Source organism: Larimichthys crocea, chromosome XI (genome assembly GCF_000972845.2).
Source record: "Larimichthys crocea isolate SSNF chromosome XI, L_crocea_2.0, whole genome shotgun sequence".
In the NCBI taxonomy this organism is placed as follows: Eukaryota; Metazoa; Chordata; class Actinopteri; family Sciaenidae; genus Larimichthys; species Larimichthys crocea.
Window position 1 is genome coordinate 22,478,086 of NC_040021.1, and position 27,667 is coordinate 22,505,752.

Here is a 27,667-nt window from a genome sequence, read left to right on the forward strand (position 1 = left end):
TGTTATTAACTTCCATCTTTGTGATTCTTTGGTGGGTTATGGGGGGGAAAAGTATCTGGCAACTAGTGCGTGTTTGTTTTTTGTTTTTTAAAGATTATTTTTTTGGCCTTTTTTTTATGCCTTTAATGATAGTACAGCTAAAGATAGACAGGAAGCAGGGGGCAGAGAGAGGGGAGTGACACGCAGTAAATTAGCCGTCCGATGCGGGATTTAAACCGGGGCCAGCTGCAGCGAAGACTATAGCCTCCACACACGGGGCGGCCGCTTAACCCACTACGCTACCGACCGCCCCCGTGCGTGTTTGTTTTGAGCACTTGATGGTCTCATCGGTACTGTCTGTCTCTGTATCACGTTCACTCTACTTCATGTTTGTTTGTGTATGAAAATATCCGGATCGCAGCTTGTACCCGTGACTTGCGATGCAAATCGTTCCGATTGAGTGAAAATGTTGCCATAACACAACCAAATGAATGATCAAGGGTGAATGAATGGGTACGGTTTTATACTAAACTGAGCTGGAAGAGAGGCCAGCAGAGGAGGAATGTAGCAGTAAGTTTCACTGTAAGAGGACTACTATAAAAACTTCTAGCAGGATTGTTGTTATTAATTTGTCTCATGTGTTATTCATAACTTTTCTTTTCCCCAGATTTTACAACTGGGCTCATTTTTTTACATTTTAGCACAAAGATTAAAAAGAGATTAAATAACTGAATTTCACTGAAAAGTCATCAAAAGTCTAACAGAAGCGTAATTTCAGGCGGTCCTCTGGGTCTTTTTAATGTCTCCACTTCATTTCGTCTGGAGGACTTTGCTGAGTCATAGTAGGGAACGGCAAGATCGGTAAAAAAAAAAGTGAACTCTCGTGAGGTTACAAGGCAGACATCCAGTCATGTGACGTTTTCTGTTGGACGCATCGCTTGGCCTTGGCCATCATTGTGTCAAACCAATTTTTTTCCCTCGTAGCTCAACTCTGTCGCCAGCTCCGACTAAAAATATTGTCATCGCCCACCAGTCAAGAAGGCTAATGTTTTTTGGTGTCTTTCTATTTCCAGACGAGTCATTTACTCGGTTATATAATTTGACATTGAGTCCTGGGCTGCAGCTCCCGCACGGCATTGTGTGTGTGTGTGTGACTGAATCAGATATTCAATCTCTGTAATTGAAATGGATGGAGTAATTCTGCTCGGGCCTTCCCTCAGGTTTTCATGTTGTGTATGTGTGTGTGTGAGAGAGAGAGGAGGGATGGGGTTGTATTTGGCCGTGTCTGGAATGATGTAAACCCTGCTCTGCACAGAGGAGGGTGGAGACGTAGACAAGGGAGCACTGCAGCGGCAGAAATAGGGGTATCACACACACACACACACACCTTTGCAGCAAGCTGTGTGTTGTTCACCGTCATCTCCTGAGCTTTGCTATAGAACCTTGAGTCTGAATCCACATTAATTAATTACACACACTCGTACACACCGAACAACAACAAGCCTGCTCAACCGAGCTTTGAACCCCCCTTAAGGCCCGGAGCAACACACACACACACACACACACACACACACACACACACACACACACACACTAACCGCAGCCACAGCCGCACCGCCCCATTTTTCCTGATCAACACACACACATTAAAACACACTCTCAAACACACACACACCCTGAAAGTTCCCACGCCTTAACAAACGAAAGTCAGCCAAACAAAATTAACTTAAACTCTGCAGTCCGCCTCGTCGTTCTATCTCGTATTTGGTGTATTATCACGGCTTGGCTGTCACACACACACACACACACACACACACACACACACACACACAAGTGAAGCGTGTTAATGCCTTTCACTGTAACCTTGACAAAAAGTGTTGATGCTCGAGTATCTGGCAGCAGAAGCCAAGAGGTTAATACACTTTGGGAGTGTGTACGTGTGTGTGTGTGTGTTTGCACGTTCTGCCTACGATAACACGATCAGCCAAAGGCTTAGCCATCATTTTTTCCTCACCTCCCCTCCGTGACCTCTCCAGAAAACACAGCGTTGGACCGGACGTCGAGGCGGGGGGGCTCAGAAGAGGGCGGGGGGGTGTAAATGGGATCACCAGCAGCAGCGGGCCTGTTGTGTCGAGATCTGGATCAAACTGCAGGATTAAGGATTAAACTCTGAGTTTTGCACGAGTTAATGTTGCGACGTGGGGGACACATTGAGACTGAGAGAGTCAGCGAGCCAAGGAGAAGGGATTTTTATTTTTTCTTTCTGAGCAGCCTTCAGCTTTTAGTTTCTTTTTTTTAAAGATCAGTGACACTTTGACTGCTGTCAGTCTTTTGAAAGCTGAGGCTGCTATTTTTGTGCTGAAGCTGCTGAGTCGGTGTGTCGTGCCAATGTTCATTTATCTGGAACAGTAAAGCCTGAATGAGGTTATGTTTACAGCGCTGCTTTTTATACTTACATAGAAGAAAGAAGTGGTTGTAAACATGAAGAGAAGCGAGAGGAAGATGGTCCGTCAGAACAGCCGCTATTATTACATTTGCATCTTTACCACTGAGCCATCAGGATAACTTACCTTTGGGCTAAAATCACATTAAAATGTACATCCAATTAATTGTTCGTATCACGGTCTGTGAGGACCGATTCACTGAATGAGAATTATTCCTTCTGAGTTCTTTCAGGTAAGAATCTCTCTCAGTTGCATTGTGGTAACCTTAATTGACTTATATGGCAACATGGCAAGCTTGGGACTGTTAATTAACCTGATGAGGTCGAGTTGTTTTGTTGCTTGCTCGTGGTGGGAATTGTCGGGTCTCTGTAAATAATATCACTCAGTCGAGGCCTGCCCTGTATGGAAGGAGTCATGAGATAACTTCTGTTATGTTTAAACGAATGCTTTCCATGGAGTCATGCTTGTTATTCCAGATTCCACACGCTGTATTGACCTTATGGCTCATTTAATGCTTATTAGCCTTAAAAAATATAAAATATACTCTGTTGCCATGGCTCCACATGGATGGCAGCCAGTAAATGGACTGAACTTGTATAGCGCCTTTCTAGTCTTTCACACCACATATCTCATTCACACACATTCATAGAGTGATGGCATTGGCTGCCATGCAAGGTCATCGGTTTTTAGGAGCTATCCATTCATTCATACACATTCACATTGAACTGTCGATCATCTGATTAGTGGACGACCCGCTCTACCTGAGCCACTGCTGCACAGCATCTCCGCATACTTCTGTGTTTTTAGTATTTTTGTCCTAGGTTGGTTTTGGACCTCCAGAATCAAATTCTCCTCATCCATGGGGTCGATGGGGTGAAAAGAGGCCTGAAAACGTCTGACCTTCAGGTCCGCCCCGCCTATTATGACGTGTTCTTGTAACGAAACTCAATCCGCGGTGAACATGAATATCTTATTTTGAAAATAAACCGGGGTTTTATTTTGTATTTTGTAGCCGATTTCCTTCCCCGCACAATCTGCTCTGTGTTGAATTTATGCGCCGTGCTCCGGCGTCCGTGAGAAATAGAAGTTTTGCGTATTTGTTGCGGAGGGCTGCCGGTCGCCGCAGTTGTTCCAGAGCCGTGACGCATCCAGTGTATTTTAGGGGTTAGAAATATGGAGATTAGTGATTCTTGTTTACTCCCAAAACCAGCTGGTTAATATTAGAAGAGTTAATACTGTCATAACCAGGTTATGATTAATCAGTTTGCTTGTTATGTTTCTTATACATGCCAAACTCACTGGCACCTTATGACAGTTTTTTTTGTTTTTAGTAGGAGTGTTTGTGAAATCAGTTTATTAACAATAAAATCGCTGTTGCACCACTACAGGTTACCGAATGTGGTGGGTCACTGAATATGGTTCAACACTGGTGGTAGGCTGAGGACTCACGAGGTGATGGGCAGTAAATAAATAATTAAGCTTGGGACTTCTCGTTCCCACCATTTGCGAGAGTGCTCTCTCACAGATATTGAATTTGGCAGTTATTTTTTTCTTTGCAGATGCTTTTAGTGTTAGAAAGAGACGAAGGGAGCCTTTGAGTGAAAGAGTTGATAACTTAGCAAGTATTTTACCAACTCGAAATCAGATCTAACGGACGATCTGAACTCATGCCTGGTCTCGCAAAAAGTAGAAACGATGTGAAAAAGGATAAAAGGTGGATGACTTCATCAGCCAGTGAACGCTCTGTGTTTTTGGATGCGTTTTAAAGGGTGAATGCTGCCTGACAGAGAGCAGCAGAGAGCTCCAGGCTGAAGGCCATCGCAGACTGAGTCACATTTCATGCGACCTACAGTTGTAAGGCTGACTTCATTGTGCGAGCGGAGCCTTTTTGCTTCACAGAGCTGCTGTGACATAATCCACGGCTCTGAATATCCATGGATGCAAAAACCTCAGCGAGGAGCTCGGCGTGACCCGGAGCTGGAGGGCGCAGGCGACTGCTGAGGTCACGCTTTGTGTGCGCATGATGTAATCCGCATGACATTTGTTGTTCTTTGCCTCTCGTTTCCAAAGCAAAGAAACATGCAGACTTTATATAACCCTGTTTACTTAAGATGTAATATCAATACGCGTTAAACTAGTTTAATCCTGGCACAGCTTAACTGACAATGTTGAATACACCAACGTAACTGTGTCCTGAGCCACTTTTTTGATAACTTTCTGTTAAAGTCACACTATAACTTGTAATATAAACGATCGCATAATGTTTTCAGTTCATTTAAAGGTTTAAAACGTCTAAAGTCTAACTATTTACTTTAACTTAACCAGAGTTGGCAAAAGGACTCTTTCGCTGGTGATTTAACTTCTGTTAATGTTGCGGAGGTATTGGTTGGTCCTTAGTCGACCAAATCAACATCAATGTTGTCAACACATCTTGGACTTCTGTCCTTCACAATAAGATAAAAAGCTTAACCAGCTCAAAGTCACTTATATAAAGTCCTTTGGCATCTTAAACATGTTGAAACTTACTGAACACTCCGGCGGCGATTGGCAAAAGACCGAGGATGTGCTCAGTAACTGTTGAATGAAGCTACTGTTAAACTGTTGTGTATTTTTCTCAGGTGGACTTAAACTAGATTAGTTACTGTGTTTTACTTCCTGTGAAAATGTAATGTTACTCTTCAGCTATGATACTTTTCAACGTGGTGGTGTCGAGCCATCACTTCAAAGTGAGGTAGAAGAATCAGAAATCAATCAGAGAGCCACGTCTAACGGTATCCCAGACTTGTAGCATCTATTAAAATATATTAAAAAAACATTTACAAACGTTTCCTTCAAAATGTGGCACGTACAGTTGAGGATTCAGTGAGATCAATGCAGACTAACTGCTTAATCCCACAATTATACGTTATCCCACCTCATGTTGATAGATTGTAATGTATACTCTTGAAGTAGAAATCATATCGATATTTTGACCTCTGTCAACCGAATCAGAAGTGTGTGTGTGTGTGTGTGTGTGTGTGTGTGTCTAGGTGTGAAAGAGGAAAAAGCAGCATCATCATTTGTCAGTCTCTCTCAATCACTCGCACATCGCAGCATCACAGATTACAGCTCTGTCTTTGTCGCCTGATTGCGTGAAGTGAAGGTTATTTTGTTCTGAACAATCAAACAATGCGTCACTCTCCTGTCTCTCACACACACACACTGCAGTGCAGGAAGAAATGCAGCATTATAGTTCCATACCGGCTAATTAAACTTTGCACGTGATGTTCTGTCGGATACGACAGGTGAGCTGGGCGCGGAGGGAGGACGTCTGCTTATGCAGGTGATGAATGAAGCCCGCGAGGTGTGGTGCTTTCCTTTTTTTTTAACTCATCCATCACTCTTCACTTGGAAAGCAACGGATGAGGATACAAGATGCTATAAACAATCAAAGGAAGCAAAGAAAGAGGACAGAAGGAGAGAGGAAGTACTAGAAAGATACGAGACGAGATTGATGAATACCTCATTAGACGACAAGTGATGTAGAGAAGAGAACAACTGGATGGATTGTGTTTCGAGGCACACAGGAATGGAAGGACTGATACGGGTGGTTAATGACTTTTGGAGTCCGACTCTACCAACTACCTCCACCATCTATCCTTATTCTCTGTCTGGGAACAGAAAGGTAATGATTCTTGTCTTCTCAGGACACCGGCTCTTTCATTTTTCATCCTTCCATCCATTTCTCACTTCCCCATGTTCTGCTTTATAGGCTGTGTCAAAGAAGCCGAGCATCACCCAAGCGTACGAGCCTGATTTCATTCAAACCCCTTTTTGTCATCCAGCCGTCGCTCCGAAAAGTGTGATGCATTCACGAGCTTCACCTCTGACACGCAGACAAATTTGAAGCAAAAGCTAGAGGCTTGCAAAGAGGAGGAAACGACAGGAAACAAAGCAGCAAACAGCAGAGGCTTTTCTGGAAAGAACTTTTACAAATGTAAGGATTCACCCACTCTGGCAAGCCTACCACCTACAGCGGATATCACAAGGCCTGTCCTCCCCTGCTGCTTTGACTTTATAGAAGCATCTTCAACTCTCTCCTCCTCCTCCTCCTCCTCCGCCACCGCTCGTGTTTTACAGAAGCATCAGAGACGCTGCCCTCTGCTGAGCCATCTGCTCCTTCACCGTCCTCGGAAAAAAAACTAAATCCTCAGCAGCAACACACACACACACACACCTCCAAGATCGCTGGACTTGGCTCTCATAACCTCGAGGACCTCGGCCAAATCCCGAGTCTCAGTTCTTTTAAAGTCTACCCATCTAGACACCGACACAATCCCTCGATCTGGTAACAAGCTGATTTCAGCAGATTTCTTGGTTCACTCTGCCAACAGGCTGTCACCACAAATGTCAGATCTTTTTGAATAAAGACACAATCTGTGATCTGTGCTACACCAAAAGACGAGTATTCTTAATATTTTCTGGCACCAGCAATTATTTTTTAGTGTTCATTAATCTGCTATCACACTCTTATCATCGTTATGTCAAATGTCAAGAAACTATGATGGCTGGCACCAATCTCCAAGACCAAGGTGACACATTCAAAATGTTTTTAACCAGCACATTTATCATTGACTGCAACCAGCCAATCTTCTGGTTAGATAACTACCAATTTGTCTTTCTTTATCCAGCAAAACTATTTTTACCACTGCCAAGGAGGTTATGTTTTCAGCTGGGAAAAACTAATTCTCATGACGCCTCGTGGAAGGGCGTGGAAGGAAACCTGTTAAATCTTTGGAACCAATCCCATGGCTTTCATTAACGTTGCAACACAGGCCAATTATAACACCGAAATAAACCGAATTCATCGTACATGTGTGAACCTGCCGTAATTAAGTGAAACCTACAACAAATCCTAACCGCCGCCTCGAACATCACTGTAGAAACACTGCGGTGAAAGTCTGTGCTCTCACCCACAGAGGTGTTTACACTGGTTTTGCATCATTAGACATCGTCTCAGTTAAATATGCTTCATAGACTTCTGTCGCACTTGTTGAACTTCGTAGGATGAGACGACTTACCACTTTACTGTTCATGTTTGTACACATAGATGAGTGGAATCACGTACTTCCCAGTAAAGCAAGTTCAGAAAAATGTGTATATATATACTTCACCTCCACAAACATTTCCTTTCCTCTCAAACATCTCCGATTTTTAATCTTTATTATTAGTATTCTGCTCACTCTTTAGCACTGAGAGGGAAGGAAGCACAGTGACAAGACAATGGATTGGAGGAAAGTGTCTCGTCCTCTCTCTGTTGTTTCAACGGAGTGAAAACGTGAGATAGATGAAGAAAAACAGGAAGCACCACAGTAACAGTGGATCTGCTGACACCTCCAGTCTCATGATCTCTCTTTGGCCCGAGGCTAAACAAAACATTCAGATTATTAGATGACCTATAGCTGATGATGTTCGAATGACTGATCCTCCTCTGATTTCATGCCTGTGACATTCATCGTGGAATTTTAATACCACCTTATCCTGTGTTTAATATCCAGCTTCTCTTCAGAGGTTCGGACTTCTCTGGGTTTTTATTTTTGGTATGAATGTAATTAAGAGATAATATATCGCCAGTTTTATCCACAAATATCACTCGTATCCACAGTTAGTAGCACTTGACCGAGTTGTCCTTTTTTTAAAGACGTAATGCTAATTTCCCGACACAGCACCGAGCTCAGTACTGATGGACAAAAGTAGCCCCGCTGCACCTCCAGCTGATGATTCAGCATTGTGTCTAATGGAAAGCTTTTAGCTGCCTTTGCATCCTCCCACCACTTACAGAGGGATACAAACCCACAGATTCACACAAACCACCAGCTTTCTGGCTTTTCATCTCGACTCTACTTTGTAGCCGCATCGTTTCCAAACTTTTTCTCTCTCTCTCTCCTGACTTGGACTGTTTTTCTCTCATTATTATTTCAGTGTCTTTCCTCTTGAATGTTTTTCTTTCTACCTTTTACCTCCCTCTGTAGGTCGGCCTCGACTCACTGATGTATTCATGTTATCCATCTCTCTCTCTCTCTGTCCTACTGATTGCCTGGCTCTTCTTTCTTCACCTCCATCTTCCATTTCTGTTTTTTTTTTCATCTCTAAGTGGTCACATAGCTCTGACAGATGAGTTCTTGTGTTTATAACAGATACGTTAGGACTAAAAGCTTCGCTGAGGCCTCGGCGCCGCATGCTTAATGATTTATTGAGCTCCTTGGCACATACACAGGCCGAGGTGTTCGGGTGGTGTGTGATTCGTTAAGGGGGTTTGGGTAATGACAGCGGTGAAATGATGATGGTTTGTGTGCGTCTTCCCTCCTGCTACGAGCCTAATCACTAGAGATGAGCAATACTCCCAACGTTTCATCAGTGCAGATAATCGCTGCCTCTCGCCATCTGTCAAGCAAAAAAAATAATTTATGCAACCTCCAAACATAACTCTTAACTTCTGCTGTTTATTCAGCAGTTCTTCAGCGAGGCTGCCGATAACACCTGTTGTCATTCATACCGTTAAAAAGGACGAGATTTTAACATTTGAATGGGTTTGCTTAAAGGTTCTTTCTTCGGCTTCCTTCCCAGCGTCTCTCGGTTTCTTTAGCAGACAGATGATATGTAAAACACACCATTGAAGACTCAGAAACCTCAAAGAATGTAATCTATTTCTGCTCTGTTCCTCTTGCAGGCAGCATAAAGGGAGCGACAATCGTGGACGCTCTGGATACTCTCTATATCATGGAAATGTTTGAAGAGTTCGATGCTGCTACTGACTGGGTGGAGAAGAACCTTGACTTCAATGTGGTAAGGAAGTGTGTGTGTGTTTGTGTGTGTGCCCTTGTGATGATCAGCTGAATTGATTTCGCGGAAGCCACGACCCTCTGCCATAAACTATGATGCAGTTAATAGAGGCTTGAATTATTGATCTCAACTGGTAGAGAGAAGCATTGAAATACCAGCTCTGAAGTCTTCTTCGGCATACGTTTTGGTTAATGGGACTTTAATGTGAAACACCTTTTTAAAAAGTTCAGGTGTTAGTGTTTCCCGAAAACTAGATGTGAATGAACGATGGGAATACTGCGTTTGACATGCAAAGAACTGCATCAAATTAAAATAAATAATTGAGCAGCTGGTGGTTTAAATCAAAAGGAAAGTCTTTGGAAAGTCTTGCGTTCAGCTTCTTTCAGGAAAGGCTCAATCTGGGGCAGCTGGACTTGGTTGTCACCTCGAGTACGGTCTTTTGGGTGTACCAGTTTCTGTCTGTGTGTGAGGTAAGGTTTGAAGAACACCGGGAGTCTATGCTTGTTAAAGATCCTCTCGAATTTTTTCCCGATACACCAGCTGTGTAGGGGATGACACAGATCTACAACTAAGTCCAGTTGCCCCAGATTTAACCCTTCCTGAAGAAAGATGACCTGGATGATTGGGAAGTAGCTCATCAGTTGCCTGCTAGGACCAGAAAACTGGTTCTAAGACTGCAGACTTGGTCCTGTGAGGGTCAACGCTCCATGATTACTTGACTAATCATTTTACTCTGATATGCATTAATCTTGGCTTTACTTTAGCCGACTTTAGTCATCCATAAATGTTTGTTTTTTAAGTTTCTCAGCTGTAATTTTGATGTTGGATGAAGCTCGCTGAGAGGGGTGAACTGGCCCCCATCCTCTGTATTTTTTTAGGTTATGATTCATGTCAAGTACAAACATAATTATTCTTAAAGCACAGCAGGAACAGCTAAATGTAGCAGTGTACTTCAAAATAAAAATAAAATTTTCCAGTTTTATGTGCAGTGTAAACTGAATGACACGTCATGTGCGTTGTTTTTGGAAATATGCCTCGTGACTCGGTCGCTAGAAGTGATTCAACTTTTTCCCGTGGTCGAAAAGTGGGAAGGATATTGTAATGTTGAATCACAATACACTCTGAATCTACACTCCAAGTATCGTGTCCCAGCCCTACTATCCTCATGCTTTCCCACCAGAGCTTGAATGTAACATATGATACCATTAAATGAAAGTAACTAGATTCTGAAAATCCCCAATCTCTTGAAAGGAGGGAAAAGAATCTCAGAAAAAAATCAGTTGTCAGAAATCTGTTTGATCAAAGATGCAAGTATGACAAGAGGAGGTAATGTTTACAGGATTTAAGTAGAAGACAAATCTGTCTTAGGCGTCCACGTTTTGTTATCTGCTGTGTAAACTGCTTCAAAGTAGACGTGATTTGTGTTGCTAGAAGCACTCTCTAAAACGCCATTCAAACACTTCTTGAAAGCTCCTTGTCAAGGACGAACGCTTACACACACACACTCCCAAGACTCATAAAAGTTTTATTTTAAGCTCATGAAAGGGAGAAAAAAATCTGTAATTTCATTGGCCGCTCGGTGCCACTTTTCAAACAAAGCCTGAGAGTCGCGTTAGCTGTTTTTATTTGGACGTTTATTGTGCCGTGATTCAGTTTAACACTTTGTCTTTGTGTGTGCGGAGTGATCGAACGTATGAAACGGTATTAAAATAAACTTCATACAGAGACATGGCGTGACGAGGCGACTTGATTTCACCACACGTAGGTCAGCGTCTGTAAAACATTCCTTCACTAGATGTTGTTATATGTGTATGTGTGTGGGTGTGTGTTTATTATAATAGGAGGGATGAAGGCCTTGATGTCGGCATCTTTCTATCTAAGCTGAGTCACTGATGTGTGTGTGTGTGTGTGTGTGTGTGTGTTACACAAACATGATGTAACTATATGAAACATCAGAAAATACTACATTAAAACTTTTATTTCACTCTCGAAGAGGCCGGAGACCAAACATTAATCATGTTGGGGTTTTTTTTTAACTTCTGCTCACACAGCGTTATGAACACACGATGATTAGTATAATCAAGGCGTAATATAATAAACATAATAAGCTCAAAATTGCCGGGTGTTTAATATTTTACGCACTAAGTGTATCCTTATGACATGATATGAAATGTAATGTGATTCTCTGATGATTATATTGTAAGAAACAATTATCCAGACGTCTTAACGAGCTCAGCTGGTAATAGATCACCACATGCTTAAAGTCTTATTAAAGTTATTGGAACCATTTTTCAGAGATTAAAACAGATTTTTGTCGCTACGACTCCTGAAAATGTGGCAGTTACATGAACGTATAAAGAGAATTCATATCTTGGAATCAATTCATGATGAGCGAGACACAAAAGTGTGTGTGTGGACAGGAAATGAGGGTATTGACTTCCCTCTTCAACAATGTTATCAATAAAAAAGCAAAGAGCCAAAAAACATGTTTAATGGATCCACCACAAGTCTATTACTTCTTAGTGCGAGCACACACACAGATACACAAAATAAACACTGCTGGATCGAGTGTGAATATTGCTCCCTTTCTATCTTCCTCTCACGTTTTTGTTATTATTACACCCCCCTCGCCTCACGCTCTTCTCTTCCTTGTGTTAAGAAGAAACTATGAATGGCCCGAATGCACAACTAGTGGACTAGCTGACTAAATCACTCCGTTCATTTATGGAAAATTAGATTTCAGGTTTTATCATCGATGGAAGAGGACCTGCTGCGTCTGTTAGATATAAAAGTCTAAGGCAACAAAAACATAACGATTTGTTATTTTCAGGTGATTTTACACTAATGAAAACATAGTTATGGATATAAGCCTCTTAAATCTTACAAACTGGGCTTTTAAGTGTGTGTGCATGTTACGCTAGAAGATGTCAATGACACTGAGAACAGAGAACTCTGCTGTCTGAGTTGCTTAACCTTTAAATACCTCCACACGAACACACACACAGAGATAACCAGGTTGTTACACTGCAGTTATGTGAATAGAAAATAAACCTTTTCATATTCTGTTACCAGCCTTTGAAGACCGTGTTATTAATAATATAATTAATATTTCTGTGAACCAAATTTTACACTCAAAGGTTAAAATTTCTCCTGTTGATGAGCTTAACATGAGTAAACACACCCTTTCCTTTGATATGCACCAACCTCATTATTATATCCCCGCTAAGAGCTCCTCATTAGTCAGAAACAGAATGGCCTTTTCTTTCCTTGAGGGTAGGTAGACGTGACTGCAGCTATGACTGTGTTTACAGACGTCAGTTCAGGTATCTCAGGGCCAAAGAACAAAGGATATATCCGCCTAACACGACAAAAACATCCCTTAAGATCAGCTTTAATCCTCTTCGCTGCCTCTGTATTCCAAACCTGTGGATGTTCACTGCTGCTGGAGGTTTGCCACACCTGAATTTACAGTCGCACAGCATCACCCTGCGCATAATCCTGCCTTGTTTTCTGTGTTTGCCAGCAGTCTTTCTGTCAATCAAACAACATTATCGCAGCAGGAGGACCGTTGTTTTCTGATCTGCTGCGGGAGCATCATTTTGAGACCTTAAGATACCTCCATGCTTTCTTCATATGCTTCAAAATAAGACGACACGCATTGTGAAGGGTTTGAGAAACATTTGCTTTGGAAGTTTGTCTGAAAGATGACGAATCGACGGCATGATAAATGACAAACGGGGACGGATGTTACGTCTTCACGAACGGCGATAAACTTTGACGACTCGAGTGAAATAATCCAGAAAAGTGAGTGTTTAAATGACGTCCTCAGAGGAGATTTAAAACTCAGCCTTTAAAGTGAAGTCAGTTTTCCAGATAAATTCAGAGACACCGAAGAGAGAGAGAGAAAAAAAGAGGATACCTTATTTGTTAAACAAATATGAGAGATTGTTTGAGACTTATGAATACAGAAGTGATGACAGTAGCCAGGAGTGTTTGTCTCGGGATGCTCTGCCAAGCAGACATGAAGTAACAGATGGAGAAAAGCAGGGAATCGAGATATATTTGATGTCTTTATGCAACCTGTCTACATCAATACAAGTGGCCCTGAGGAAAGTACACTGGTGGTTTTGAATTGTCAGCACACCAGCACAGTGTAAAATGACAGCAGTGTCCAGTGGAAGAAACAGCTCTGCTGTATTTCTGTGCTCCTTGTAACTGCTGTGTAAACTGTTTTTCCCAGGAAGTGTGCGGTATTAGACTAATGGTTCATACCCTCTCTGTGCCACAGGAGCTGCTGGCTAAGGAGTAAATTGTGCAGCCATTAAGGTATAAAGAAATATGATGTAGTGCGTGGCTTTACTGGGTTTTAGAGAATTTAATTTAAATGGTCTGCCACCTGTGACCTGCAGCCGGTGTCGTACGAGCCAGGGGAGATTTAGCCGGCGTTATTCAGTGTGCAATATTTTCTAAAACTTTAGTTTTCAGACACAATTGTTCAGTATCTGGACACTGCACCAGTCATGGCTGATGATCAAATGTTATAAGTAGAGATTTGATAGATGCAGAGTCCACGATCTGATGCAAAGACAATAGGATGCTCCATGATTCAGTTCAATATGATTCAACCTTTAAGATTGCTGTTGGGGAAAAATGTTTTTTTATTCCAAATTAATCATACATGACCTCTGCATGTGAGATGTCACCCACAAGTTTCTGAAGAGCTGTTTTGAACCTTATGTATGTTATGTTAGTCCTGCTTCTTTCACCACCCGGCTAATCTAAAAATTGCCCATCTGTAACGGCACCCACCTGCCAATCAAAGCGTCCACGCTTTTAATCCTGCATAACTTTAATCCTTAATATAATGTGAACAGGTGAGTTGTATATAAATTCACCCTCAGTACAGTTGTCATGAACGGGCAAATTAGCTACAGAGACCAAAACTGTTTTTTGTACCAGGCTGTAAACATGTTTATTTCTGCTGTGAAGTTGGACATTTGAACATGGGGACTTATGGAGACTAATTTCTGTAGCCATTTGGACATTTGAGGAACTGCAGTTTTTAGATAGGCCTCACTTCACAGGCTGGCAGTGATACACAGGTTTTAGCTGGTCCCAATGGAGGAGGGTGATTTGTTCCTGGATCAGTGTTGTGCTTGTGTATTTTAAATTTCCATGTAATAATAAAATAACATGAAACAGCACATGGGTTCAGTTACTGGGAGAAGGTGGGGCCAATTAGAAGTAGCAGTAACTGCTCTTGATAGTTTCTCGCCTTGTTCCAGCTGCTTAAATTGTTTTGGGGTTGTTTTTTTTTTAAGTGCGATTACTGGAAACCTGAGAAAATATGGTCACAGTTCCAACACTTCACTCAGAGTCCCACTGCAGGAGCCACACAGGTCACTTCCATTTATTTCTACACAAGCAGCTAAGCAACCTTTTTAAAATCTATTTAAAGAGAAAGAGCCAAGAGTACAGGCTTTATAGCACTCCAGAGACTTTCTGTGTTAGAACTCACCGCTTACGATCATACGCTATAGAGAGTACGGTGGAGGAAAGGAAACTAAATGTTTCCTGTAATGAGAGAACTATAAGTGTAGGTTTTAACTGTTTGACCATCAATGCAGGGTTTGTCCAGGGTTGTAGCCACTACTCATAATGTGCACTTTCATCTAAAGACTCCTGGACTCATCTTGTCGTAACCCTTAATTAGTTCTCTCAGAAAAAGACCATGTTAAGTTCCATGTACGCTGTGTCGCGGCTTTAATGTTGCAAAATCAGGAGACTTGACTCATCGCCCGCCTCTTGCAGGAATGAGATAACAACACAGCACTGCTGACTCATAGGGTCATTGTCCAACAGTTTAAAGCTGCCAACGGAAGGAAGTAGCACAATAGACAGCAGGAAATCTGCTGTAAATGTTTGCTGTATGTTTCACTCTCCTGGCTTGTTTAAAGTGCTGATAGACTGCAGGCAGGAGGAAGATATAATATCGTCCTTTTGCGTCTCAGATACCCGTGTGTTGTGGAGAAAATAATTCAATTTTAATTAGGACGAATTAGCTGCACAATCTAAGCACTCAATCAGTCATTCAGACTTGGCAGGGCACATTTCGTCTGGCATGTAATTTGTTTTGCCACAGGACGGAGTCTATTGTCCTATCTCGGGTTGACAGCAGTGACTTATGAGAGCTGTCAGTCAAGCACAAAAGCTTCATCTGACTCAGGAATCTGTTCATAAAGACGTGAAGAGAGCGGGAGAGAGAGAGAGGCGAGGCTTCATTGTTCTGCTGCTGAGACAAATGGCTTTACAAACTTCCAATTTTTGTTATTATTTGTCCCATTTTCCCTGCCAGAAGGCATCTAGAAATAGAAGCATTGTATTTTTAGACGCAGCACACTTTATCGTTGACATTTAAGGCGACGTTTGGCAGTTAAGGACTTCTCGTTTAACTTTGGAGGTGATGTTCAGTGCTCAGTGACAGATTGGAATATTCCATCACCATAATTTTTAGAGGTTATTCAAATAATCTGATGATCAACCAAAAGACAGGATGAATTTGATCTGACACATGCATCTACAGCTCGGTGAGGCTGCGTTTAGGTACGGTGGTGGTTTGAGCTGAACAACGACAATGCTAATATGCCGTTCACCATCTTTATTTACAGCTGAGGCTGACAGGAATGGCGCTACGTGAAGGGTCACCAATGTGATTACGATTAATCCTCTGGGAACCATGAATGTTTCATGGCAGTCCATCAAACAGCTGTTGAGATATTTCACTCCCGTCCCACCACCATTATCCATTTATCTGCTCCTGTGGCTAAAAATACATAAAAAGCTGTTTAAAATTCATTGTGTGTTGTGACGATAACGCAAAGCTCCCACAATGCAATATAACTATAAACATCTACTCATGTAGCACAAGTATCCTCAGCTCAATACACACCTACCTGTCCTCAAGCTAAGAGTGCTGTATCGTAGGCAGTCAGGTAGACGAGGTCGTACACCTGCCCTGCGGCGCCTCACTTTAGTCGCAAGCTTACAGTACAAGTGATTCCACAGATTTGTTGTTGTTGTAGAATAAGACTGGTGCTTTTTACAGAGTTGATAAAAAGCCTTGTCTTTCTTAGTTACTTCCACACACTGCTTCTCAGATGCTTTGGTCTTGCTAGTGTCTTACATTTTTCTAGCGAACAAAATGACGTCACCTACGCAATCACCTACCAGTAACTTCAACGGCTCATTGTTTCATCTTGCTCAGACTGAGTCATAGCACAGCAAGAGTCTGTTCTAAATGTATTTGGTATCAAATGGTTGCTGTTTCAATCCAACAATATCTGTCCAGAAGTTGGAAAACCCACCTCAACCTTAATCGTGAAACACGACCCGTGAACATTTCTGCATTGGTTTTGTGCTTTTCCTGATTAAGTGTTTGTCATGTAGTAATCATTTTCTATCTAATTTTTCTTCTCTTTGACCTTGTTGCAGAATGCGGAGGTGTCCGTGTTCGAGGTGAACATCCGGTTTGTCGGAGGTCTGCTGTCCGCGTACTACCTGTCTGGGAAAGAGGTAAGAAGCTTGCCGAAAGGTTGCTTTGGCATTTTCTCATGCGATTCCTGCCTTCAATAGAGATCTTGTTGCTTGATTGATGAAACAGTTGGTCTAGATCAGATAATGGATGGCGGAGATCGAGTGAATGAATGAGCGCTTTGATACGTTCAAAGTCTTTGGTAATGTGCCTTTTAAAAGCTAGCACAGATAAATGTGTCCCATTAGCATGTGCCAAGGTAAGGTCTTATCGAGATCAGTTGGTTCCCTCATTGGTTGGGAGTCAAACCCAAGCAGGTGGTTCTTGTTTTATGTACTGGCTGTTTACGGATTCACAGCTTACGGATACAGTCGTTTTAGCCAGAGCATTAGCAACCCTGGTGTTTCCTGCAGGGTGCCTCATGTATAGAAAACTGTCCTTTTTTTTATTGTTGTAGTTTAAAAAGACTTTTTTAAGGTGCTGTTCCATCGGCCTTGGGAGGCCAAATATGTTCTGAAGTGTCTGAGTGCTGACAAATTATTGTTCCAGGCTTGCTTTATTCAGAAAAATGAGAGAGGAGAGATTCCACAGGGCTCCTCGCTTTATCCGTAGTGCCAGTCCTGCTGCGTGCGATGTGTAGGTCTGTGTGTGTGAGAATCTGCTTAGCGACGAGGCTGTGAAAATGACATCAGCAGGGTATTACACTCAGATCCTGCTCTTCTCTGCCAATGCAGGGATTTTGTGTTAAACTCACTTTTCCTCGATGTCTCCTCTTCTTCTGTCGCTCGTTTAATTACACGCCTCAGCCTCTTAATGAACGATAAGGCTCCATCAAAGAAAGGATAACTCCTGCACCACCTGCAGAAAAGCTTTTAAAACCTCTCAAAACCTGCAACTGCAAGGCAATTTTTTTGGGGCGGGGGGGGGAACTGAGACTTCATTTTAGTTTCTAGACTAAAGTCACAAGAGGGATTTCACTGTTCCTGACTTGTTGACACTCTCTCCTATAATCTGTACTTTTAATACAGGCATACACACTATCCTGTTTCCTATACACGGTGAGCGAACCGGAGTTGCGAGGCTAAGTGCTTCTTTATTAACAAGGAGAGATAGTGCAGGCATGAGTCAGACGGGGAGTTTTCTGGTAGCAAAAGCCACTTCCAAGCACAATAAGCGTTTCAGTGCTTTAACACACACGGAAAATCTGGAGGAACATTATGTCTTATTTGTAAAGTGCTGGATGTTCCGGCTATGGTTTAAAATAAGCAATGATGGCACTAACAGAAACAATAATTTGTTACTTAAAGAACACTTACCGAAGCCTAGTTGCACACTTGTACGATAAAAAAGAAGTAAGTATTAAGTAGCTTCCAAGAACACCTGACAGCTTAAATATTAAACCTAATGTATTCATCAGTTCTCCAAATCCAACAACAAAGTGAGACCATGTAACACAAATCATATAGATTAAGCCTTTTAAATGTGTTTCTCCACAGTAATTTCAAACCTAAACAGGTACTCAGTTTGATTTAAATATCATTAAGCCTGCAGCTATTCCCATTATGGTTTATTGATTAATTTCCTCTAAAAAGTTGTGAAAAATGATATTTCACATCAAAATATCCTAAAAGGGATGCCTGCTTGTTTTGTCCAGCTAAAGGTGTAAAACCCAAACAAGTCAAGTTTATTAACACATAAAGAGAAAGACAAGCAATTTAGAAGCTGAGAGCAGTTAAACAGTTATCAGGATAATTGCCAGTTCATTTTCTGTTGATCGACTAGTTGATTAATCAACTAACCAGCTCTGGAGTGGAGATTAATATGAAGGATTATTGTGGCAGTGGTTCCACGTTGGTTTGCCCAACAGGCAGTCACATGCCTGGCGTCTTTGTACCTAAAAAACAGGTGAATAAATGATTAAACAATACAACAAAAATGGCAAAAACTGCAATTTGTAGTTCATATGAAAGCGAGACGACAGGACAGCACTCAGTCACCGCACACAGTCATGACAAAAGCTGCTCCATTGGAAACAAAAGCTTGCAGATAATCTGAACTGATAATCTCTTGACAAGTGTGAAACAGTGGAGGCACGCTGCGTCTCCTCGCCATTTCTCAGCAGTCACTCTGAGCTCAGAATACTCTAGTATTTCATCACAGCCTTGAGGGGTCCCTCTCCTTCATCTGCAGGTCAGGGTCCCCTAAAGGATGGAGGAGGTAGATGGATGGCTGCTGGGTGGCCTTGGAGGAAGGCTGTTAATGGACAAGATGACTGAATGTTGCTCGTGGCGGGCCACTGAATGAATGTTGATGCAGGGCTAAAAGACTGATGGGTGACGCTGAGGGTAAAAGAACTAACAGCATCAATACCTGCTAGCTCCAGTGACAGATTTTAATTACATAACAACCTATAAATAAATCAACTTTCTAGAAATTGTCAGAAATAGTAAGAGTAATAGTCAAAAGCCCAATCTTAGGACTACAAATTGCTTTTCAAGATATTTGTTTGCAGTCACACATAGTAAGTCAGATAAAATTGGAAATTGCTCAGAAAGCCAAGCCATGTTTCATGAGACTGTAAGTAAAAAGAAAGGTATAATTTTGCACTTTTGCTTGACAGAAGACCCATTGTGATGGGTTGGTACCATCTATAACGCAGAATTGATGCAACATTTAACAATTGGCCCTCCAAAACACCACATTAAGACAACAAGGCATTTAACAACACTAAAGAAAAATTGATGCTGTCTCAGTTGGTGCTGTTTGGCGATTTCTTTGGTAATTGCCTTTTTCTGCAGCTGGATGGAAAGCACTTGTTTTGGAAACTGCTTAGAAACTCCCTTATTCTCAGTATATCTAAGAAAGCTCGATATATTTTCTAAATGCCCAAGGTCTCAACCGTTTTATAGAAAAAAAAGAATTATTAAAGGAATGATCCGACATCAAAATAGTTGCTGATTAATTTTGTATTGATTGACTAAATGTTTATTCAACTAGTCAATGAGCTGAAAATCCTGTCATTGTTTTTGTGATAAAAACTAAAACCGCAAGAAAAGTCTCAAAAAATGTTCTTGGTCTTAAAAAAGTTTTAAATTCATAAAAGTACATTATTATTTATTAATGTTATTTTGTTCTGTAAAACTAGGAAGCAGCAAAGTGAGAATACTCTAATTTCCTTGTCTGTTGGGCAAATTAAACACTTTATTTTATTGAAAGAGTTTTGTAGTTGTCACTCAAATTTCTTCCCTCTTTTACATGCTGCTAAACTTCAACCTGTAACACCAGTCCTCTTGGCAACTCACTCCAGATAAAAGCTCTTTGAGGTAAAGTGGAGCATTACTGCAGGTACACTCAGTGAACTGATATTTTTATAACAAAATGGACTAATTGAACACCGGTAAGGTATTATGTAACTCTCCATTTGGAGTATCTATTAGATGAGACTGTGCCTGACCTCTTGAGAAGATGTTCAACCCTCAAACCCAAAAAGAGAGCAGAGAGCAGAGAGAGAGTCAGCTGAATAGACCGAGTATTATAAAAGACTAGACTGCGACCTTAGTCACTATTCAGCCCCTTGACTTCTTCTGCATTCTGTAGTGTTGTTGTCTGAATTGGAAAATGGATTCATTGGAGATAGATGGAGAGACAGTCTGCCCACTCAATATACACCATACTGAAAAACTGAACACGGACTTTAGTTTGTTATTTTTCTTCTTCTGCTTTCATTTAAACATGAAACGTCTTTGGACAGTTTCAGTGTGTGTCCTGACAAGTACCATCCTCTGTGAAGCCTTTATTATTTTTGTACTTATATAGAAAGACACGGATACTACAGTATGGATATTTAGTTTTTGTGATGCCACAGTGGACCAAATTGTCGAGGCATCTCTACAACATTCTTATTGATTTGAGTCAAAAGTATCAAGCACCTAAGTGATGAAAACATTTCAGCTTTTAACTTTTCAACTCTGCCACTTCTATACGTTTTTGCAGTAGTTTTTGGGTGAGGAAATTATCAAAAATCCCACGTTAAGACACCTAGACTTTGCGGAACACCATAGAAAAATCAATTCTGTGTAAAACATTTGACATTTGGAGATTTCTTGAGATTGCATGTTTTAAGCAATTGGATGGCAAAGACCCAAGAAAGCCATACATCCTCCGAATGCACTCTCTAGTTTGTGGTTGTAAAGTTTCACGAGGCAGTTATTATCCTTGACTTCACAGTAGATCATTTTGTACAGTGAGCTCTGATGAAAAAAATGTTCTCACTGCAATGAAATGGCTACAATGGGGGACTAACATAAACACACATGAATACAATTGGTCTCAGTGAATCCACAAGAGTCTCAGCTTTCCAGTCATATCCAATTTGCAATTCTAATACTGTTTAGGGAACGCCAGTATGCAGAAATATTCAAATACACTAGGCGAAAACAATGCCTTTATACTGCATGCAGAAAACTGCAGTGGTTTTGGCCAAAGCTGTGTGGACATGTCAGTACATAGAAGACTTGTGGGCACTGTAGAACCCATTTTCAATCAGATATCTCGTGCCTGTATGCTCGTCATTTCAGCAGCTTTCAGTGCTTACACATCAGCTAATGTTTCTTTTTAAGGACGGTGCCTGGGGAGTGGTGAGAGGCGTTTTAGACAGACAGAAGGAGCAGGTAGAGGAGAGGAGTCACTCAGTCGTCTTCCCCTGTTGGTCCTCGTCTGGCTCCAACTCAAAGAGACCTGGACCTTTTGATGAAAATTTGATCAGTAAAAGTACAGCTGGTACTGGCTGTATGCACCCTACTGGCAGGCTTTTAACGTCCCTGCCTGCATACAGATCACAGCGTGTAGCCTCATCCACTGAAGAAAGGGAAGAAGGGAAAGACTGCAGGAAGTAAACAATGTATGGAGAGACGAAGGAGGCTTCCTAATCAAAGCTAAGTGCTTCAAGGAGGGAAGGACAGAGGAAGGACAGACGGCAGCAGGAATAAAGGAAAGAAATCAAGAGAGAAAGAAAAGGAAGCAGTGCATGAAGGAGGATATTTTAGGTGAAAATGAAAGGAGAAACATGAAAGAAGAAACCTGAAAGAAGGTGATGATTGATGGAGGAAAGGAATCAAGCGGAAGCAAGGGAAAGGATTTGAAATGAAGAAGAAAGAACATGGAGAGACAGATGCTATGTCACAATTCTTTACTGCATCCTGTATACACAAGTTCTATATACTCATTTTTGGAGTGCACAGTGGCAGTCGGTATCCAAGAAATCAACTGATTTATACTAAAAGGAAATAAGTTGCACCGTTGGCCGTCAATCAAAGTATGACTTTAGACAGCTGCTGCCAATTAGACTTGAAAAAGTGTTTTTTAAAAGGTTTTTTGAGGTGTTCTTGAAGCTGTTTGACCATCATCCACAATATATTTAAGCATTTTCCAGCTGTGAGCAGCACCTCTATTTTCTTTGAGCATCATAGGGGAAAAGTGTACATCAACATTATGCTCAGAAATGAATGGTTTTTAGCATACAGACCAGCTGAGCATCTTTTCCAGTGTGAACAAACTACATTCTCATAACCTTCTAAGAGTTATCGTGTACTATGGCTTTAGGAGCTAGTGAGTAAAGCAGGAGAAATGGAAATAACAAAACAATAAAAATTAAAAAAACAAAGGAGTGAAAGGCGGGAATTAAATAACAAAGAAGATTGGAGAAGGAACAAAAGCAAGAAACTGAGGAAGGAACAGATAAACAAGCAAGTCGGGAAGAAATAAAGGCAGGAAGCAATAAAAAATAGGAAAAGGAAAGGATCTAGGAGATCAAAAAGGATGGCAGTTTGGGAGAGGTGAATGTAAAAAAAAAAATCTTATTATAGAGATATGGATAAACAGAAAATGTTCCTTGGTTAAGTGATGTTAGTATCATGGGTGTTGAGCAACAATCCTTTCACTGCTCGTGTAATACTCCAAATGCAAAAAAAATCTTGTTATTTCTTCATGTTGTGATCGTAGCGTGTAAAATTTAAATTACAGTGTGTGAGAATCAACAAATCCTTGCTGTGAAGATCTGCTTTTAAAATTTGCTGTTATCCTTTCCAAACCCTTATCCTGGAATAACTAACAATAGTTGCTTGTTTTTTCATGATGAAAACTAATCCCAATCTCCTTTAGTTTGTGCCTGACAGAGTAATCTGGTGATGGTGGGGATGAGTGTCCCAGTTGCCTCTCCCATGCCTTTAGAACAACCCAGATTAAAATGAATATTCTGTCACTAGAAAACCAAAGCAGAGGCTTGATTTCCAGGTGTCTTATAGACCTCCTTTAGAAACAGAGAAAGGAAGGAAATGAAACGTGTAAAAAGTCTAGTCTTGGAAAGAGTTGCCCGATGTTGTAATCATCCAGTCTCTATAAACTGGACATGGAGAGATACCCTTTGTAGAGCAACTACTTGGACTGTAAGTAAGGACAAAGCACACGGTGCTCTCAGTTCTGCCAAAGCAAATATAAGGCTTCGTGGCTGTCTGAATCGGCCATATCGAATGGACATTTTCCAAAAGTACAAAAGATTCCCCCCTAGACAGTGTTTCCTTGTTTCCACTGTAGAAAGAAATGTCCTGGATCTACCAATAAACCAATACAAGACTCTGGTGTGATGCATCTAAGACTAAATGTATGAGTTAATAAATCATGGCCATATAGGAAACCCATGCTTTGTTATTGCTAGTCAGCTGTTTAGCCGGACAACCATTGTAACAACCACAAGATAAATAAATTGGTCACTTGTTAACAATGTCACTCAATGCCGTGTACCGGTAATTGCGGTTGGCCTTTGTTGTCTTTGCTGCACTGATTTGTGTTTTAACTGATTTCGCCTGGCTCGGTTTGGTTGTTCCATGGATTTCTGTGGCATGAACAACGTAAATTAAGCCAGGCCTTGATTCATTTCCTCTTTATTGTCAGTGATTGATCAGATGGCACAAGCCTGGCTCGGGACGGCAAAGCACAGGACGACTTTGCCAATTCTTTTTCTGCTTAATTGATCAGTCTCGATTTAAGATTGCTTTTCCCAAGTACATTCACAAATCTCAGGCGCACTGTGATCTGCAATCAGGCAAGCATTCATCTTTCAGTTTCATGCTCAGCCTTCATGTTCCAATCGTACAATTACTGATTGCTGGTACTGTTTCAAGTAGACTGAGTGGACTAATTTGTCTTACCCATGATTTCAGGGTCATTAAGGACACTAGTTCTGCTGTCGTGTAGACACATATGATTAAACTTAAGCAGAAAATAGACCCATAATCCACTACTGAGATTTAACAGATGCAAATGTGTGTTTCTTCTGAATTACTGAGGCGCCAATCACTCTAACTTGCATGTCAACATCAGTATGTATTCTAAAATTCTTACCCGGATCTTGTGTGTTTGCCCATTTCTCACATTTCTCTGTAGTCCAAATGTATTTACTCAGGATAAACAACTTGTCCTCTGAAATACTTCAACAGAGAGAAGTTATCTCATATTTTGCTGCCTGCGTTTGATAGCAGAGCCTGTAAACATCTACATGCTCTTGTAGTATGTAAGAATATATTTCCTACAGTAAATGGCTCGCATCCAAGGTCGGTTTGATGTCACTTAAACAAGATAAGTTGAGGCAGAGAAACCAGCAGGCTTAGAGACGTGAAGTTTGGCGTCTCGATGTACGCAACTTTCTGAGGTGTCGCTCTCCCATATGGCTGTCAGGGTGGTAACTCGAACAGCTGCATGCTTATGAAATCAAATTACGTGGCTCCTTTACTTCATTTTCTCACAAGTTCTGCTGACAGCTTTGTGCAGACATCATGAAAGTAAGGCACTGCAACATATGCCTGATTACTGTTTGTTTATATATGACTTAACACCAACGACAAGAAGTACACGTGGATAAGGCCTTTGCCAGCCTTCGACTAACAGCACCCACAAGGTATTACTGAAACCCCTCTCCAATGCAGCGAGTCGAGGTTAGAAGCAAAGCAATTAAATGTTTAATGTCCTAACAAATTGAAATAAGTTGCATGCTGTCAGCAGTTTCATGATGTTCACTCAAGGCTCAAATGTTACAGTGTGATTCATAACCCAGCGTTTACTGTTAGCCTTGAGTGAATGGATAATGGGTTATGAATAAAATTAGTTTAAACTAGCTTCAGGCTTTTTTCTTTTTTTTTTTTAGCCTGGGTTTGAGGTTAACCCGTGGCTAAAATACACAAGTGTGAACAGACTTAATGCGACATTAAATTAAAGATGGTCTGAGAAGTTGGCCTATTCAGTCCACTGCTGTTACTAACTACACTTCACTTCACTGGCTCTACATGGAGGTGTTAAAACTCACCAGAACCCCTCCTGAGTGAGCATTGATTAACAAAAACTACAAGCTGTGCGCAACTTCACCAAAAAGTACCTCGGAGTATTGAGCAATATATGGTGTCTGACTTCCGGAAACATCTTCTGACTTCTCCCCCAGCTGCCCTCGTTTGTTCTCAATTAGCATGCGCCGCATTGTAATTAGACAAAGCCAGAAAAAAACACCCACAAATCCAAATGCACACGTACCAAAGATGCCTCCACACAAACTACGTCTGGAGGTGGAGAGAGAGAGAGAGCGATGCAACAAAGAAGAGGTGCCGTGTTGAGAACAACAAATGAGACGAGTGAAGGAATTATGTAAGCGGCATGAAGAAAGAATGCGGACCGGCTTTTTAGCTAGTGGCTCGAGATAATGGAAAAGAGAAGATGTAGAGACACGGTGCATGACAATGGGTGGATGGCTGGCATGAGAAAATGGGTTTCACACTGAGGAAAGTAAGAATGACTCAGTGAAACGAGGATCGAGTGAGACAGGAAGCCGCAGGGCAATAGCAGGCTGGCTGAATCTGTTTCTGGAAGAGTCGAGAAAAGTAGAGTAAACTTTATTTTGCCCGAGGGGAGATTTGTCTTGGGCGCAGGGCTACAGTCCATTTCTTCACATGAAAAAACATCACAAAAAATAATAAATGTTTGACACAAAGCCAGACAGTTGCTTCACTTGAAAAAAACCTCTTGAAACATTAGAGACATTCGACATTAACGTCGCATCCTCAAAGAGAACATCTCAGCGTCTTTTTTCACTTCTTATTCCGCAACATAAATATCGTCTGCAAGGCTGTGGCAGGATTCAGACATGACAGATGACGTGCCGACTCCGGCTTGAACTGAATGTAGAGTGTGTGTGTATATAGAAAATCACACAAACGCACATATGACAAGCTACACACTCACACATGCATGAACAAAAAAGCAGCCAAGGGTAACCGTCATTGACGGACCACCTCCTAGGACCGTGACGTCCAATCAGACACCCGTCGAGTGTGATGCACACTCACACATCCGCAGCCCTCTGTTTACTCCCACTTCATTGTGCAGCAACTGGATGGAGGCAGGCAGGGGGGGATAGAAAGCTAGGATGGATGTCTTGACACTTTTCACACATTCTTTAGTGTATTATTTTTTGCTGTGCATTTCAGTGAGTGACGCGCTTACAGACAGGTTGTTAGAGTTTGATTTCCAAGGGGACCTGTCATGCTAAATATACATGCAGGCTTAGGTTTCTTTAGATAGACTTAAAAGCATCCGGCAAACTGTGAAATCTTGTATAATCGTCATGCAAGTTTCTAGTTCAGTCTTTATGTAAATGCTCGCCTATAGGCTCACGAACAATTCGTTCACACCGAAGCACGTTTGATCCAGTTTATTAAAAATGTACGAATTTTCCATGTTCTTATGGATTCCCTGCGGATGTTTTGTTTCCTGAGAGAGAGTCGAGAAAAACATGCAACTCCAGTGAGTTCAAGACTGCGCATAAGAGATTTGAATGCAGTCATGTTCACAGACTGCTGACCTGTCAAAAGCGTGTGTAGTTTTTTGTGTTGTTTAATGCATGATGGGATTGGTTCAAGACCCTCGTGTTCCTGGAGAGAAACATAGCAGATGGATGAACCTGTGGGAGCGTTTCCTCCAATGCTGAAGTTTTTATCTTTGTAAGAAGAAAGCAGTTGGTACCCACTCTGAGATGCCTAAGAATATCATCTTTTGAGGTTCTTCTTCTAAGTTTTCATAGGGAAATTTCTGACTTGATAAGTTGTCTACTTTGTCACAGACCAAACAAAGCAAACCAAAGATATAATTACACTTTGTATTAATGATTTCTGCAGCTCAATTCTCTGAAGCTGAAATGATCATTCAATGAATCAATGAGTCAATCGACCTGTAACAGTTTTGACAATTTTAAAGCTTAATGCTAAACATTCTTCTCAGATTTGAGGTGATGTTAGGTCAGTAGAAGAATTAGGAAAACGTCGATAAAAACAGAGAAAGAGAAGATTGTTAGTTTCAGCTCTCAGTCCGGCCTTAGAAAGAATTTATCTCTTGCTGGGCCACATTTCATGAAGGAGTTACTAAACTTCATAACAACTACTTCAAAACTCCTCCAAGACCTTCCTGACTTTAGATCAGTGGGCTAATGTCTGACGACGACAATCTGACATCACACCCACCTCACATCGTGATTGGCCAGCTGTGTGGAGCCTTGTGTTCCTAACACTTTTTTTTTTCTTGCGCACAACTTGAGTAAAGCTCTGTAGAAGTCTTCCAGGAGAGACTGAAAATGTGTGCCGTCATTAAATATTCATATTTTCACAGCTCGGTCCTGTCTTTGATGGTCGGCTTTTCTCTCAGCCTGCCGGTGTGGCTCTGTTTGAGTACCCAGCCCTCGCTTTTAGTAGCTCACCTCCATGATTTGATGATACAGATGGACGTGCATCCATCCATACTGAACAATTTACACTTTCTATCAATACCTGGCTCTGATACAGACACTCACGGGCAGGGG

The 27,667-nt window shown here is 41.4% G+C and overlaps 1 protein-coding gene across 1 annotated transcript in view; it reads left to right on the plus strand.

The window, feature by feature from the left end:
- The window catches only part of man1a1 (mannosidase, alpha, class 1A, member 1), a 131,758-nt gene that overhangs the window by 48,187 nt on the left and 55,904 nt on the right, over window positions 1-27,667 (plus strand). The window contains 2 exon segments of the mRNA XM_019268758.2: window positions 9,133-9,248; window positions 16,737-16,817. Of these exon segments, the coding sequence (XP_019124303.2) occupies window positions 9,133-9,248; window positions 16,737-16,817 (197 nt within the window).